A 15,117-nucleotide genomic window follows, 5' to 3' on the forward strand; every position below is an offset into this window, starting at 1 on the left:
GCAAACAGTATTACAGCAACATCAACTATCAACTAAATTAACAAAGTAACTTGCATATAAGCAAATCAGAAAATACTTCCTTCTACAATATTCAGCCCAGAATGCACTCCTATAGGTGAGTCATGCAGTGATTGAAGGATGCGTTTCTTCAGCTGAGCATCCTCCCCAATGACTACCCTGTCTTGGTACCTTAGCAACCCAGCCTTGAAAATGTAACCGGACTCCTCTTGGGGTTGTACTGCCAGCTTGGTAAGTATCTCCTTAATTCATGCAGTCTGCTCATAGCTGCATGTATTATCTTGTATCCAATTGGGAACCATGACTGAGATAGCATGACAACTAGATGCATTCTCTCTTCTTGATAATGCTGTAGAAGGAAATAACATTTGATTAGCTGCTGTGTACTTCCTTATGTTATGCTGCAATTGCATTATATTGCTGTAACTGTAATTGTTGTATTTATGCTGTATTGTTATAAGACTATAAGTAATGATTGGATTAGTTGGATTAGTTAGGCTGTTAGCTCGACGGTTAGCTGATTGTTGCAACCTGCAACAACTATTTGTTATCAAGGATAGCTGAGTATAAATACTTAGCTATACCTTCTCTCTCAAGTTGTAATTTTTATTTCTTATTCTGTAAAGTTTCAGCGAGGTTTTCTTTCTTCTTCTCATGTTTTTCTTTTGTGCACCTTGAAGCTCTTGCTTCAAATGTGTGCGCCACTAAATTTTCCTTTCCCTTCTTGTACTGTATAACATAGTCAAACCCCATCAATTTGGTAATTCCCTTTCGCTGTAACTGGTTATGGGCTCTCTGTTGGGAGAGAAATTTCAAATTCTCATGATTTGTCCTTGTAGTAAATCGCCTTCCCTCCTGATAGTATCTCCACTTCTCTATAGCCATTAGCATAGCCAACAACTCTTTATCGTATATACTCAGGCCTTGGCGCCTTGGGGCTAGGGCTTGGCTGCAACCATATTGACCTTCTCTCTTTTTGCCACCCTATACTGATAGAATATCTGCTCGCATTGCCTAATCCACCATCTAGGCTTATCTCTTTCAAACGTGACAATGTCCATCCGCAGGCCTGGGGGTGTGGAGTGAGTTCCCCCAACTTCTCAGGTCAAATTCTCATCCTCTTGTCCATCATATCCCCTACTTCCATCTAATCATTGGCCCTTGTCCTATGGCGTTGTTTGAATTGGTGTCGATGAACCCCTGAGAAGAAAATCCATTGGTAGGTTAGCGTTGGGCTGTCGGGCAAACATGCTCAAGGCAACACTCAACTATTGGCTCAATCCAGCGAATTCCTCCCTAATTCCATTCACCTCTCGATCCAAATTGGTCGCATTCTCTGATCGGCTCCGACTAATCTCATTTTGAGTTTGTTGGATCCCAAGCTCCAGAGTCCCCAGGCGGTCATCCACCTGTTCCTGATTCTAGCGCATCCCAATTTTGATGGTATCCAATCTGGATTCTATTTGTTTTGCCTTGCTGCCTTCAACCATGATACAATGCTTCGACCAAATCGTCGGCTCTGATATCAATTGTCAGATCCGAGATTTGACAGTGGACTCTTCCGGAATTGAGGAAGAGAAAAGAGAATTGGCGAGAGAGAACAACCGAGAGAATTCCCGCCCGGGGGGGGGATGTGTAGAAGAAAGATAGGGAAAAGATATGTGTCCTGAAAGCTTAGCAGAATTCCGAGATTACAAGCTATACCCAGCCACTCTCTTCCTTTCTCACTCAATCCCAAATGCAAGACAGAAACCGTAACCAACCCTTTTCGGAATGAGGCGATTAAAATCTTCTTCTCTAGATCCCTATGAAGAAAAGCGGTTGTTACATCCATTTGCTCAAGATATAAATTTAATTGAGAAGTAATGGCTAAGAGAATTCGTATAGAGGTGTGTCTTACCACTGGAGAGAGCACCTCATTAAAATCAACTCCCGGCACTTGGGTAAAACCCCTAGCCACTAGTCTTGCCTTAAACCTAGGCTTAGAATTCTCACATGCTCCTTCTTTTATTTTATACAATCATTTGCAGCTTACCACACGCTGCCCTTTTGGTCTTTTGACCAATTCCCAGGTGTGGTTCTTTTTAAGGGATGCAATCTCAGATTGCATGGCTTCCAGCCATTTATTTGCATCCTTTGAGGCCATTGCCTTTTCATAAGTAAGAGGCTCTTCTCCTATAGATTCTGTTGCACTAGAGAATGCATAGGTTACTAGGTTTGAGTAACCATACCTTTGGGGAGGCCTACGGGATCTAGGCTGCCGGTCTCTAGCCACATTGTACCTATTAGGGTTAGGGAGGTCTCCTAGGCTAGAATCTACATCACTGCTATCGACTACCCCTTCATTTTGAGAAGGTTCTTGGTCCTGGTGATGGTCACTAGAAGGTTTAGCTTCAGGAATTTCATGTTCGAATTCTGGGATATCTTGGGTTAGGTTTGGGGTTATATTAGGAATCTCCACCCGAACTGCTTCTCTAGGTTCCTCTTGATCATGCTGTGGTTCAAGGCTTCCTGATTTAATGGTAGACTCCTCATCAAATGAAACATCCCTAGAAACTATAGTCCTTGGTCCATCTGATTCTAAGTTCCATAGTTTGTAGCTTCTAACACCGGATGGATAACCAATGAACAAGCATTTCTTTGCCCTTGTTTCTAGTTTTCCTTGCTTTACATGAGCATAGGCTAGGCAGCCAAATACTCTAAGGTGGGCTAAACTTGGCTTATGTCCGGTCCATCTTTCATACGGAGTTTGAAGACTGATGGCTTTGGAGGGTGTTCTATTAAGAACGTGAACAACTGCAACAACAGCTTCCCCCCAAAAAGACTTGGGTAAGTGAGCATGGAAAAGGATGCATCTTACCTTTTCTAAGAGGGTTCTATTCATCCTCTTGGCAACCCCATTTTGCTTGGGATTTTCGGGAGCTGTAAGGTGTCTAATAATACCACCATCCTTACACATTTGGTCAAATTCTCTATTACAAAATTCCAGCTCATTGTCAGTTCTTATGACCTTGACCGACCTACCCTTTTGGTTCTCTATTATACTTTTCCATGTCCTAAATGTTTCAAAAGTGTTATCCTTTGATTTTAGAACATATACCCACAACATCCTTGAGTAGTCATCTATAATTGATAGGAAATACCAAGAGCCCCCATGAGTTTTTGTTTGGGCTGGACCCCATAAGTCTGAATGTATATAATCTAGGGGTGCTTTAGATGAATGGATTGTTGTTTTATTGAATTTAACTTTGGCTGCCTTGCCCAAGATGCAGGATTCACATTTATTTAATTCTAGAGACTGTCCTAAATCTAGAATACCCTAGTTTGCAAGTTCCTTGAGCCCTTGCTCACTAATATGCGACATTCTTAAATGACACAGACTTGCTTTGGACCTAGAATTAATGCTAACGGCTGCAGTTTCACCACTTAGAGTGGTGGCCTGCAAGAGGTAAATCCCATTCTTTAAAACAACCCTTATGCAGATTAAAGATCCCTTTGAAATCTGGAGAGCTCCACCCTCACCTTTAAACTTAAGACCATTCCTATCCAGTTCACTTAGAGAAATCAGATTTCTCTTTAATTCAGGGACATACCTCACTGATGAGAGGGTCTTAGGAGAGCCATCATGGAGCTTTAACCTAATATCTCCAATCCCTTGAACCTTACATTCATGGTTATTTCCAAGTAAGACCTTTCCTCCATTGATTTCTCTAAAATTTTGCAACCAATGTCTTCTTGGGGTCATGTGGAAGGAGCAGCTAGAGTCCAGGACCCACTCTAGGCTGTCTGCATTTTCACTTACTATTAGGGCTTTCGAACTGTCATAACCAGAGTCACAATAGTTTGCCCCTCCTCCTGAATTTTCTTTCTCAACAAGATCCTTCTTTCTCTTAGGACAGAGATGCTTAATGTAGCCTTCTTGCTGACAATAATAACATTTTATCGGGCCTTTTCCATTTCTAGACTTAGACCTAGATGTAACTCTATTCTTTTGGTCTTTCTTTGTACTTCTTGACCTAATTGATAAGGCATCCCTAGGAGAAGTTTTATCATTCATCTTAAACCTTAGTTCTTTGGAGTTTAATACACCTATGACATCATCTAATGTGAGCTTATTCCTACCATGTTGAAGGATATCTACGAATTCTCATAAGACTTAGGCAGTGAATATAAGAGCACTAACTCTTTGTCCTCATTTTCATATTTCACTCTTATGTTCTCTAAGTCTAGGCACAACTTGTTAAATTCATCTAAATGATCATGCAATTTTTGAGATTCTTGCATTTTAAAGTTAAAAAACCTAGCCTTTAAGTATAGACGGCTGAACAGAGTTCTTTTTAGGTAGAGATCTTCAAGTTTCTTCCAGGTTTTTGCCGCCATCTTCCACTTCGATACCTCTCGAAATACTTTATCTCCCAAACTTAAAATCAGCGTACTGTAGGCCTTTTTGTTGATTTCTTTCTGAGCCTTCTCTTGTTCTAAAGTCACCACCGGTACTTCTTTCCCAATAGTTGTGTCTGCTATCTTGGCTTCTTGGTCCAAAGCTCCTTCGAGTCCTTGACTATAGAGAAGAGCTTCCATCTTTATCCTCCATAAGTCGAAGTCATTTGTCCCATCGAATTTGTCGATGTCAAATTTGGAGGTAGATGGCGCCATATCGATTTCTTGAGATGAGCGAGTTTCCCTGAGTTTCTTGAAAATCTTGATCGCTGAAGAAGTCTTCTTGGCTCTAATACCACGTTGTTAGAGTATATCGTAGCACTCCCTCAAATTCTCTCAACTCAAATAGCTAACCCTAGGCACTACCACACTTGAGAACACAATGATATTTGAAAGTTGAAACACACAAGAGAATGACAAACACAGTAAGAAAAACACAAGAATTTATCCTAGTTCGGTCTCAAAATGAGACCTACGTCCAGACTGCTAGAGCACCTCTAATCCACTATCTTGATAATCCTTTAGGATGATTACAAAGAGAACCTTAATTCTACCCAGCCCATATACCTTGAAAGCTTAGCAGAATTCCGAGATTATAAGCTATACCCAACCACTCTCTTCCTCTCTCACTCAATCCCAAACGCAAGACAGAAACTGGAACCAACCCTTTCCGGAATGAGGCGCACTAAAACTGATCCACTATCCCTATCCTATGATCTCTATTTAATAGCCATAGAGCCGTGGATTACATGGAAATAACCAACCGATTGACTGACCGGAAATAACTAATTTAACTGGTCAGTCATTCTCCTTTTAAAAACCAAATTTTCTAGAAGACTTATACATCTAACATTATGATAGGAAAAATACAAATGCTACAATGCAATGTTCTGATTATGCATATATCCTAATCTAATACAAATGACACAACAAATAATCCTCGCATGATCCCCGCCCTCCTGAGATAGCTTTTATTTGTAGGCTGCTTTGGTTACAATCTAGAGAGTTCTTCTAAGTAACTAACTCTCTGCCATTAGTACCCAAGTGGCCATGTGCAGCTTGGGTCCTAATTACCATCATACTGAACTTCTAATTACAATCATACCAAGCTACTAATTACAGTGGTGACCTTGGGCTGTGACAATCATTCCCGTACTAGAGGTTTGTGTGAAGAAGGGTGTTTGGCATAAAATTTTACCACTGTTCTTTTGCATGGATTTATATTGTCCATGTGACCTTTAGAAGTCAATTGACATTGAGAATGTTGTGCCAGCAACCCTTACTTGATTACAATGAAGTGCAGTTGATGATGATGATTATGATGCTTGGACTGATCTAGCAATCGTTTGCAGTTAACCCGGTCTAACCATAACCATCCAGTTTAATCTGGTTTCATATTATTGGTTTATACTAAATGTCCATAGGTAATGAGGTGATTTTAGAAAACGAATGTGAATAGAATCCTTCCACAAACCTCTTAGGATGAATTATGGAACTTTCCTTTCCTTTATTTGATTCCATCTTCATGTGCTTGATAATCTATAATGTCTTGTGACCAATAGTAAGGCTCTTGCCATGATACAATTTTGTTTCTTTTCTACCATGTCTTGGTACTTTGACTTGTGCGTGCAGTTTGTTGTAATTATTGTCCCATGTTGTTTTTTGTGTCTCATGGTTCATAATTTGTTATTGTATAACTTGTATAATTTGAAACAAAATTTGTATTTATTGGTTGCCTTTCCCTGATTGCACTTTTTCACAGGCACATGCTGCTTCAGCCGTGCTCAATTTTAGTGAGAACTGCACTCCCGATATTTTAACACCTTACTTGGATGGAATTGTGAGCAAACTGCTTGTACTGTTACAGTTACAGGTATACAGCTTGAGGAGAACAGTATCAATGACACATAAGTGAAATGCAATTACCTGAAATAAGGAAAATCTTTTTTTTTTTTTTTTTGGGCTAGTGAAAAAAAAAATATTTTCTGTATCTAACTGGTAATTTTGATTCTAGAATGGCAAACAAATGGTGCAAGAGGGGGCGTTGACTGCTTTAGCATCAGTTGCTGATTCATCCCAGGTATTTCATTCAGTAAGTTTTCTTTAATTGTAAACATTCTATCTCTATTGTAAATAAGTAATTCTATCTTTTGGGTCATCAATAGGAACACTTCAAAAAGTACTATGATGCAGTTATGCCTTACTTGAAGGCTATTTTGGTGAATGCAACTGACAAATCAAACCGCATGCTTCGTGCTAAGGCCATGGAATGTATAAGTTTGGTTGGAATGGCAGTTGGGAAGGAAAAATTCAGGGATGATGCCAAGCAGGTAAATTAATATATATTTTTAAATTCTGCTTCGTTGAGTTAGGAATGTCCTATCATAGATGTCAAAGGTACAAGGAGCACTGAGGCACCAAGAGTGCTTGGAGTTGAGGCACAAGGTGCATATCTATTCAAAATGTGTATACAATGCTGGATAGATCGCATTCAGCCCCGTGGTTTGGGTCATTTGCATTCAGACCCTTTGTTGCTTAAAAATGGTTCTAGAGGTTCTTGTGGTATAGTTTTCTCGCTAATATAGCCCTTTTGTCACAAGCACTGTTTATTAAACCTTAATTAATTAAAATTAAATTAATTAAAACTAATTAAGTTAAATTACACTAATTAAAGTCTAATTAATGTTAAAATAATCAAAATCTAAAATAAAAACAAAAATAAAATATAGCTTTTGGGTTGGTAGCGGGGTCTAGTTAGATCCCATCGTCAGTTGATGTTCAATAACTTGGCTTGTACTAGGTTGAGGATATGATTCTAAGAGGTTGATGGAGAGGGAGAGGAGGGTGGGGGGGATCAATGGTGGAGTGAGGAGGGTGAACGAAGTAGAGATAGGACTAGCGTTGATGATGGCACCCATTGCAATGCTGCCACCTCGCTAACAATCGCCCAACCCTCTTGCCAAGGAAGCCCTTTTCTCATTGTTGAGTCTCGTGCCTTCGTCACTGCAGTAGAGGGGCCCCTCTTAAAGGGAATGATTGACCATTGTAGGTTCTTCCAATTTGTTGTTTTTCTTTAGTGATTGGTGTTGCTCTCGCGGCTTCTTCTTCTTTCGTGATCTCTATATCTCTTCTCTTCTCTCTCGTCCTTTTATTGAATCAATTTTTCCAAATTGAACTAATCCATATGGGTTCAAACCATACGGTTCGTTTTTGATTTCTTTGTAAAATTGAACCCAATTGAATCCTTGTTTGATTTGCAAAAATCGAACCTACTGTGTGTTTGGCTGGGTTTAATTATTTAGAAATCAAATCCAATTGAACCCTATTGGGTTTGATTTGCAGAAATCGAACCCAATGCGAGTTCGACTTCTGTCGCATGTTGGCAAAGCCATGGTACTTGCCATGTAATCAACTACCAGAGAGAGAGAGCCGATCCACGTCATTGCTACAAGTTGAAACCAGTTGTTTTAGGTGAGAGATCCATCATTTCAAGTAATGGTTCTAGCAATTGATGGATTTTTTTGGTTAAATTTAAATTAATTTAACTTTATTATGTTTAATTAACTTAAATTATCTTAATTAAGCTTTAATTGATGACATTTATAATGGAAGGGGTATCCAAGCAAAAAAATTAACCCACAAGAACCTTTAGAACCATTTAAACCACTTGAAGGTCTCTATGCAAATAATCCAAACAACAGAGGCTTTGAGTGCAATTTACTCATAAAATACTTATATGCCGTTACTTTTAATTATAACTATAAAGAGGTGAATGCTCATAAAATCATGAATAACAAATAACTAAAGCTATAACAATAATATTATTTCAACTACCAGAAGTATAGAACATCAACATGAAGCATTGTTTCAAATTTCAAGGCAAGTAGACAAATTCATGAAATGAGGAGCAAGTAAAATGAAATTCAATTTACAAACATAGAAAATTAAGTAATTATAAAATAACGACCCGAATTAAAAATTACATGTACTCATTTCTCAATCTGCATCATCAAATTGAAGTTCAGTCTTGTAGTTCTATTTCTTCATCTATGATCTAACAGTTAATATCTTCATCAATTTCCTTCAAATTAGTCTCATCATCTGAGTTGCAATCGAGTGGATCCAGATGCACTGTTTCCTTATGATGATGATGAAGAAGCAACACTTGCATTTGTCTTCTTTAATGGATAGGCATATTTAATGAACACCCTTGCAACATTGTCCCATGTTAAGAATGATCATTGAAAACAAATTTTGGAAGACCAATCACTCATTACTATCACCATTGTAATAGAATCAACATTATCGTGCCTATTATATTATTGCCTCAATGCTTGACTTAACAAAAACCAAATCATTTAGGTGTAATTGTGTTTGACCCTTTTTCCTTTTGCTACAAAGTTGCACAAATAAAAAATAACTTAATGAAGAACATTAAGTAAATCAAAAGCACCAAATATGTTATAGTGGTTTCTTACATGTTAAAAAATACTCTAATTTATCTCACAACTAGAAGCACTGCATGTGAGACTTAAAACTCTAATAGCAAACTATTGCAAGTTTGGAGTTGATGACCCGTTTAAACTCCATCTCCATCGTTCATTTGTTTATCAAATAAACTCTTAGGTATTTACTTGCTATTATTGTTTTGCAAAAAATAGGAAATAAACTTTTGCTAGCTATACTTGTGAGACTTAAAACTATAATAGCAAAACTTTGCAAGTTTTGAGTTGATGATCCATATGAACTCCACCATTTAGATATTTATCAAATGAACTTTAAGTACTTGCTAGGTATATATTATTTTGCAAAAAATAAGAAATAATTACAAATCTAATTTTGACCTAGTGTCTTTATACCCTTTGTCTTTTAGCCATCTCCTTTCAAAAAGGCTTTTTGCATTCTTCTTGCAATTTGACACTTGGCACTAGCCTTCCAATGTAAATCTTGCTCTATGTTTCGGTTTGAATAAAAAAAATTTGAATTTAAGAAGCATCCAATTGCATATAAAGAACCATATATCAAAATCAATAGTCATAGTCTGCTTTTAGTTACATCCTAATCAACCATATATAGGCAACTAATATATGTAATCCTACTCTAATTAGGATTCTAATGCACATGGTCCCAACCTAAGGGTTTTATTGAAACCTAATGAATAAAGGATTAACTAAAGGATAAACAAAAGAAATTAGAAACTACACAAAAGAAATAAAAATAAATTTCTATTTCTATACCAAGAGTAATATTTTTCATAATATCTACTTCTATGCCCCATCATTCTACACTAGTTGGAGAGAACTCAACTTCGATGAGTTGGACCACAAGTACTACTCTAAGGGCTTGGGATCTAAGATGCAAAAATCCTTATTAATCCAAGTAGCTTTTGAATTTGGACAAACTTTCCACTTGATAAGGAATTTGCAATGCCCACTATGAGATGAAGCCACAATCTCATTGTTGAGTACAACTCCTATGCCATCCTTTTGCCTTGTAGGGAGCAGGAACGAATGACTTGATGATCCGTTGGAACACTGGTGGCTAAAATAGAAGGCTCAAATGTGCCTTAATAAGGTGATAAATGTTCAACATCTAAAAGAGGACTAATATTCATATTATCAGACAAATCAAGTAAAGAAAGCTTTAGATTCAAGTCTACGAATTATAGAAAATGGGCTACTAGCTCAAGCATGTATTTTCTTGAAAGAATGTTTTGAGAAGTGATAAGCTTGAATACGAACCATGACATAATCACTTTCTTTAACTTCCCTAGCCCTATAATACACTTTAGGAACAAGTCTACAATCAACATTATCCATTGCAGTATTATGTCTAATCCTTGCATGCAAGTCATGAATGTGCTCGGCTAAATTTTCTATAGGCTTAGAAATTTGGGCATCAGGGTTGAGGGTATAACATCAATAGGGTGCAACGAAAGTAGCCATGAGCAATCTAAAAGGAACATCCACTTTAACGCTCTTAGTAATATTCCTATGATCATCCTGTCTATACCTATGGGGCAGAGGTAATTTCCTATGTTCCCTTCCTAGAATCCTAGCATTTTTTCACATTATTTTATGATTACTACTTATTGGTTCATCAAAATTTAAACACCTTTTGTCATACCTAGGTGCTTCTTGATGGAGATCTAAAAGAATGTCTTTCTCATGGGGTTGGTTAGGTTCTAATGTGGTGGTATAATGTTTTAGTGATTTTTCTTATTTGAAGCAATGTGTACGCCAAGAGTGTCACTCACTAAAATGGGGGGACCTAGTAAATCACCTATGCAAGAAGAAACGCTAGAGAGAAAAAAATAGAGCAAAAGAACCTTGCTAAACTAGAGAAACGCTAGAGAAAAAGAACCTCACTAAACTTTATTGCATAGAAAAATGAATTCAATACAGAAACTTGAAATGAAGCTAAGTTTATATACTTAGCTTAACCGCTTAACAACCTTACAATGCTTAAAACCAATACAACAGAATCACAACTAATAATGGTTACTTTAATTCAATACAACAACATAATAACAAAGACTACTATCGGTAGGTTATTAGACATCAATTTCTTCCACATTTCCCCTCAAATCTGACTCCGTAGCAGATGACAAAGAATTGAGCTATAGACTTTCTAGAGTACCAGCATGATTGTGATACATAGGTGACATGTTGAGACCAAGTTTGTTGCATAGGAACAAAAACTTGTCCTTTGACAATCCTTTATTGAAAATATCAGCCACCTGATGAAGAGTGGGAACATATCGGATTTCAACATCATCATTTTCTACTTTCTCTCATACAAAATGCACATCAATCTCAATGTGCTTGGTATAAGAGTGAAAATTGGATTCTTAGCTAAACTTTTGGCTGCCAGATTATCACACCATAGGATTGGAGTATGAACATATGGATAACCTAACTCTGAGAATAGAGATTTGAGCCACAAAACCTCAGTCACCCTCTGTGCTACAACCTTATATTCAGCTTCACCAACAGACTTGACCACCACAAATTGTTTCCTTGAGCCCCAAACCCATAAGTTCTTGCCAAAGAAGACACATAACCCACTGGTAGATCGTCTAGTGACCTTACAACCTGCATGATTAGCATCAATATACACGGTTAATGACAAATCACTAAGAGAAGAAGCAAACAACAAGCCTACACCAATTGTCCCTTTAAGGTACCGAAGCAACCTTTTGCAAGTTAACCAATGTTGCAACTTAGGAGATGACAAGAATTGACTCAACTTATTCACTACAAATGCAATGTTTGGTCGAGTATATGTCAAATACTAAAGAGAACCAATGATGGTTCTATAGAGAGATGGCTCAAAAAACAAATCACCCTCATCAGTCAAAGAAATGCCTGAATTCATGGGAGTAGCACAGGGCTTGCAATCTTGCATTGCTGCCTTTTTCAATAAGTCCAAAGTGTGTTTGGATTGAGTGAGGTATATACCAGTAGTCTCTATAAGCTTCAAATCCTAGGAAGTAGTTAACAGATCCTGGAGTTTTAAGAGCAAAATGGGTGGCCAAATCCCGAATATAGGCTTGGAGAGCTATGGAATCAGACCCCATGACAAGAATATTATCCACAAACACCAAAACAAACAACACAAACTTGGAGGTTCTTTTAATGAACAGAGAAACATGAGAAACATCAGAAACAACTCTTATGAAACCCGAATCTCGCAACGCAAACCTTAGTTTTGTGTACCAAGCTCAAGGAGATTGTTTGAGACCATAAATAGACTTTTTCAATTGACAAACATGAGAAGGAAATTGAGAACTCACAAAGCTTTCAGGCTGTGACATGAACACCTCTTCAGTTAGATTACCATTAAGAAAAGCATTGTTGACATCAACTTGCTGAATATCCCAGCCAAAGGTAACAACCAAGGAAAACAAAACCCGAATAGTAGGAACCTTGACAACAAGACTAAGCATAGTCAATCCTAGGACTTTGGAGGAAACCCTTATTTACTAATCAAGCTTTATGCTTAAGAATAGACCCATCAGAAGTGTATTTAACTTTAAACATCGACTTGGGAAAAGGGAACAAGCTCCCATGTATGATTACGTTGTAGTGCAGAAAATTCTTCTTCCATTGCTTTAATCCAATTAGAATCTAAGAGAGCTTCATGATCATAATTGGGTTCTAGGGAACTCACTAGGGCATGAGGAGAGGTGACAAGCAGCTACTTGGATTTGGATTTGGTGACCATAGGATGGACAGAAGGTGCTGGAGCATCTTTATGTTTAGATAACTTGGATGGAATTCGGTGCTAATAAGTGTTAGTGGGTAAGGAATGAGCAAGATAGGAATCAACAGAAATAGAAGGAGATAAGGTGGGGATAGATGGTTGTGCTACTTTAGGAGCTGAAGAACTAAAAGAGAAGGAAGGAAGAGATTGGAGAAACGTAGTGGAATGAATATTAGATACTGACTGTGATTGACAAGGAGGAGTTGAAAACAAAAGAGAAAAGGGATACTCCTCTGTATTAAATTGCATGTGTCTTGACACAAACTTTCCCCGAGGGATGCAAGCACTTATATCTAGCTTGAACATGGCTATAACCAAGAAATGTTTGTTATAGGGTCGAAGATAAGGAAAGCAAGTACATCCAAAGGGCTGTAGTTGCATATAATTGGGTTGTTTGTGGTAAAGTAGTTCAAAGGGAGATTGAAACTTTAGAGGTGAGGCTGGTTATAGGTCAATGGTGTAGATAGCGGTTTGAAATGCCTCTACCCAAAATTTTAAGGGCATGTGCACATGGGCAAACAATGTAAGACCCATCTCTACTATGTGTCGATATTTTCTTCCAGCAACACCATTTTGTTGGTGTGTATAAGGGCAAGTAAATTGAGGTTGAATGCCATAGGCATGAAGATAAGGCAAAAAGGCTTTAAATTCTCCTCCATTCTCAGTTTGGAGAGCCTTAATTTTGGATTGATATTGTAATTTAGCAAATTTATAGAAAGTTTTAAAAATGGTCAAGGCATCAGACTTTAGTTTCAAGGGATATAGCCATGTATACCTAGTGTAAGCATCAATAAAAATAATATAATATCGATACCCCTCAGTAGAAATAACAAAAGGACCTCACAAATCTGAGTAAACCAACTCTAAAGGTTTCTTTGCTATGATTTTACATTTAGCAAAGGGAAGCTGATGTAATTTTCCTAATTTGCAAGAATCACAAAAGGAAATATTAGAATTGGAACAAGGAACATTGATTTTATTCAAAACGGATTGGAGTACATGAAAAGAAGGATGCCCTAATCTGCCATTCCATTACTGACATACACTGATGACATGGGCTACATTTATGCTAGAAGACACATTAGAAGAGTACAGACTCTGTCCTTTACATTTATTCAAAGAGGAAGGAACATTAGCAACGAGATTTCTGTGCTTGAAAAAATTCACAGCCTTGGATATAACATGAACAAATGCTGGAGCTAGTTGGTAGAGCCCATCTTTAAGGATTCTTTGAAGTAGCACCAGCCCTGAATCCTTGTCCTTAATCAAGCAAGAATCAGAATGAAACTCAACAATCACATTATGATCCCTAGTAAGCTTAGAAACACTAATAAGATTGTTTCTAATAAGATTTTTCTTCATATTAGGACATGAAGAATATTAGGTAAAGAAATGATGGAAGTGGGAGTAGTTTGAGTATACAATTGACTAAGCCCAATGTTAGAAATAAGAAGCTTCTTACCATTGGCCATTTCAACTTTGTCACTGCCTGCCACTGTATGGAGAATGAAGAGAAATGTTGTTAAGGCTGGAAGTAATGTGGTTTCTAGCTTCGGAATCTACAAACCAAGAAGGTTTGCCAAGATAGGATGAAAAAGAAGAGGACTAAGATTGTGTCTTTGAAGGTTGAGGCAAATAGTCACAGTGAGCCCTAGGTACAGACCCTATTTCAGTCATGAAAGCTTCATTAGACTCATTGGGAGTAGCTATAAAGACCTGTGGGTCAGATTGCAACATATCACCACCTCTGCCAAAGTTTGGACTTGAAATATGTTGGAAGTTTCTATCAAACCTATGATAGCATTTGTTTGCAAAATGACTGGGCTTCCCACATAATTGACAATAAATTCTCATACTAGAAGACTTGCCACAGCCTCTTCCTCCTCTATAACCACCTCCACGTGGAACAAAACCACCTCTATTAAGAAAATCTCCTCTATTAGAACCATTCCCATTCCTAGACCATGGAGAGGCAATATTAACATGCATATATGGCAATGCACCACAATCAAAACCAAACACAGAAGAATTAGACATATTTTTTTGCAGCAAGTCTCTGTTGATGCATCATTAAAAGATATTGAACCTTCTCTATATTCATTTCATCCATTTGATAGGTGATCGGTAATAAGGCTCATGACAAACTCATAATCATTGTCTTAACCCATTGAGAATAGCCATTAATAGATCTTTATCATTTAAAAGTTCTCCAATAGCAGTTAGGGCACGTCCTATGACCTTGATTTTTAAAATATAATCACTGACAGACATAACATTTTTCTTTATAGATCTTAATTGTTGTTTCAATTGAAATGATTTAGCAATAGTTTGCTGAGAATAAAGGTTTTTAAGAATGGTCCATACCTTGGCAGATGATTCACAATGAATCACCTA

The 15,117-nt window shown here is 37.5% G+C and overlaps 1 protein-coding gene across 1 annotated transcript in view; it reads left to right on the forward strand.

Moving 5' to 3' along the window:
* LOC127788616 (uncharacterized) overlaps positions 1–15,117 on the forward strand; it is a 91,711-nt gene that overhangs the window by 19,242 nt on the left and 57,352 nt on the right. The window contains exons 3-5 of the mRNA XM_052317105.1: positions 6,221–6,331; positions 6,473–6,538; positions 6,624–6,788. Of these exons, the coding sequence (XP_052173065.1) occupies positions 6,221–6,331; positions 6,473–6,538; positions 6,624–6,788 (342 nt within the window). The remainder of the gene's footprint in view (positions 1–6,220; positions 6,332–6,472; positions 6,539–6,623; positions 6,789–15,117) is intronic.

The sequence above is a fragment of the Diospyros lotus genome, chromosome 1 (genome assembly GCF_014633365.1).
Source record: "Diospyros lotus cultivar Yz01 chromosome 1, ASM1463336v1, whole genome shotgun sequence".
Lineage (NCBI taxonomy): Eukaryota > Viridiplantae > Streptophyta > Magnoliopsida > Ericales > Ebenaceae > Diospyros > Diospyros lotus.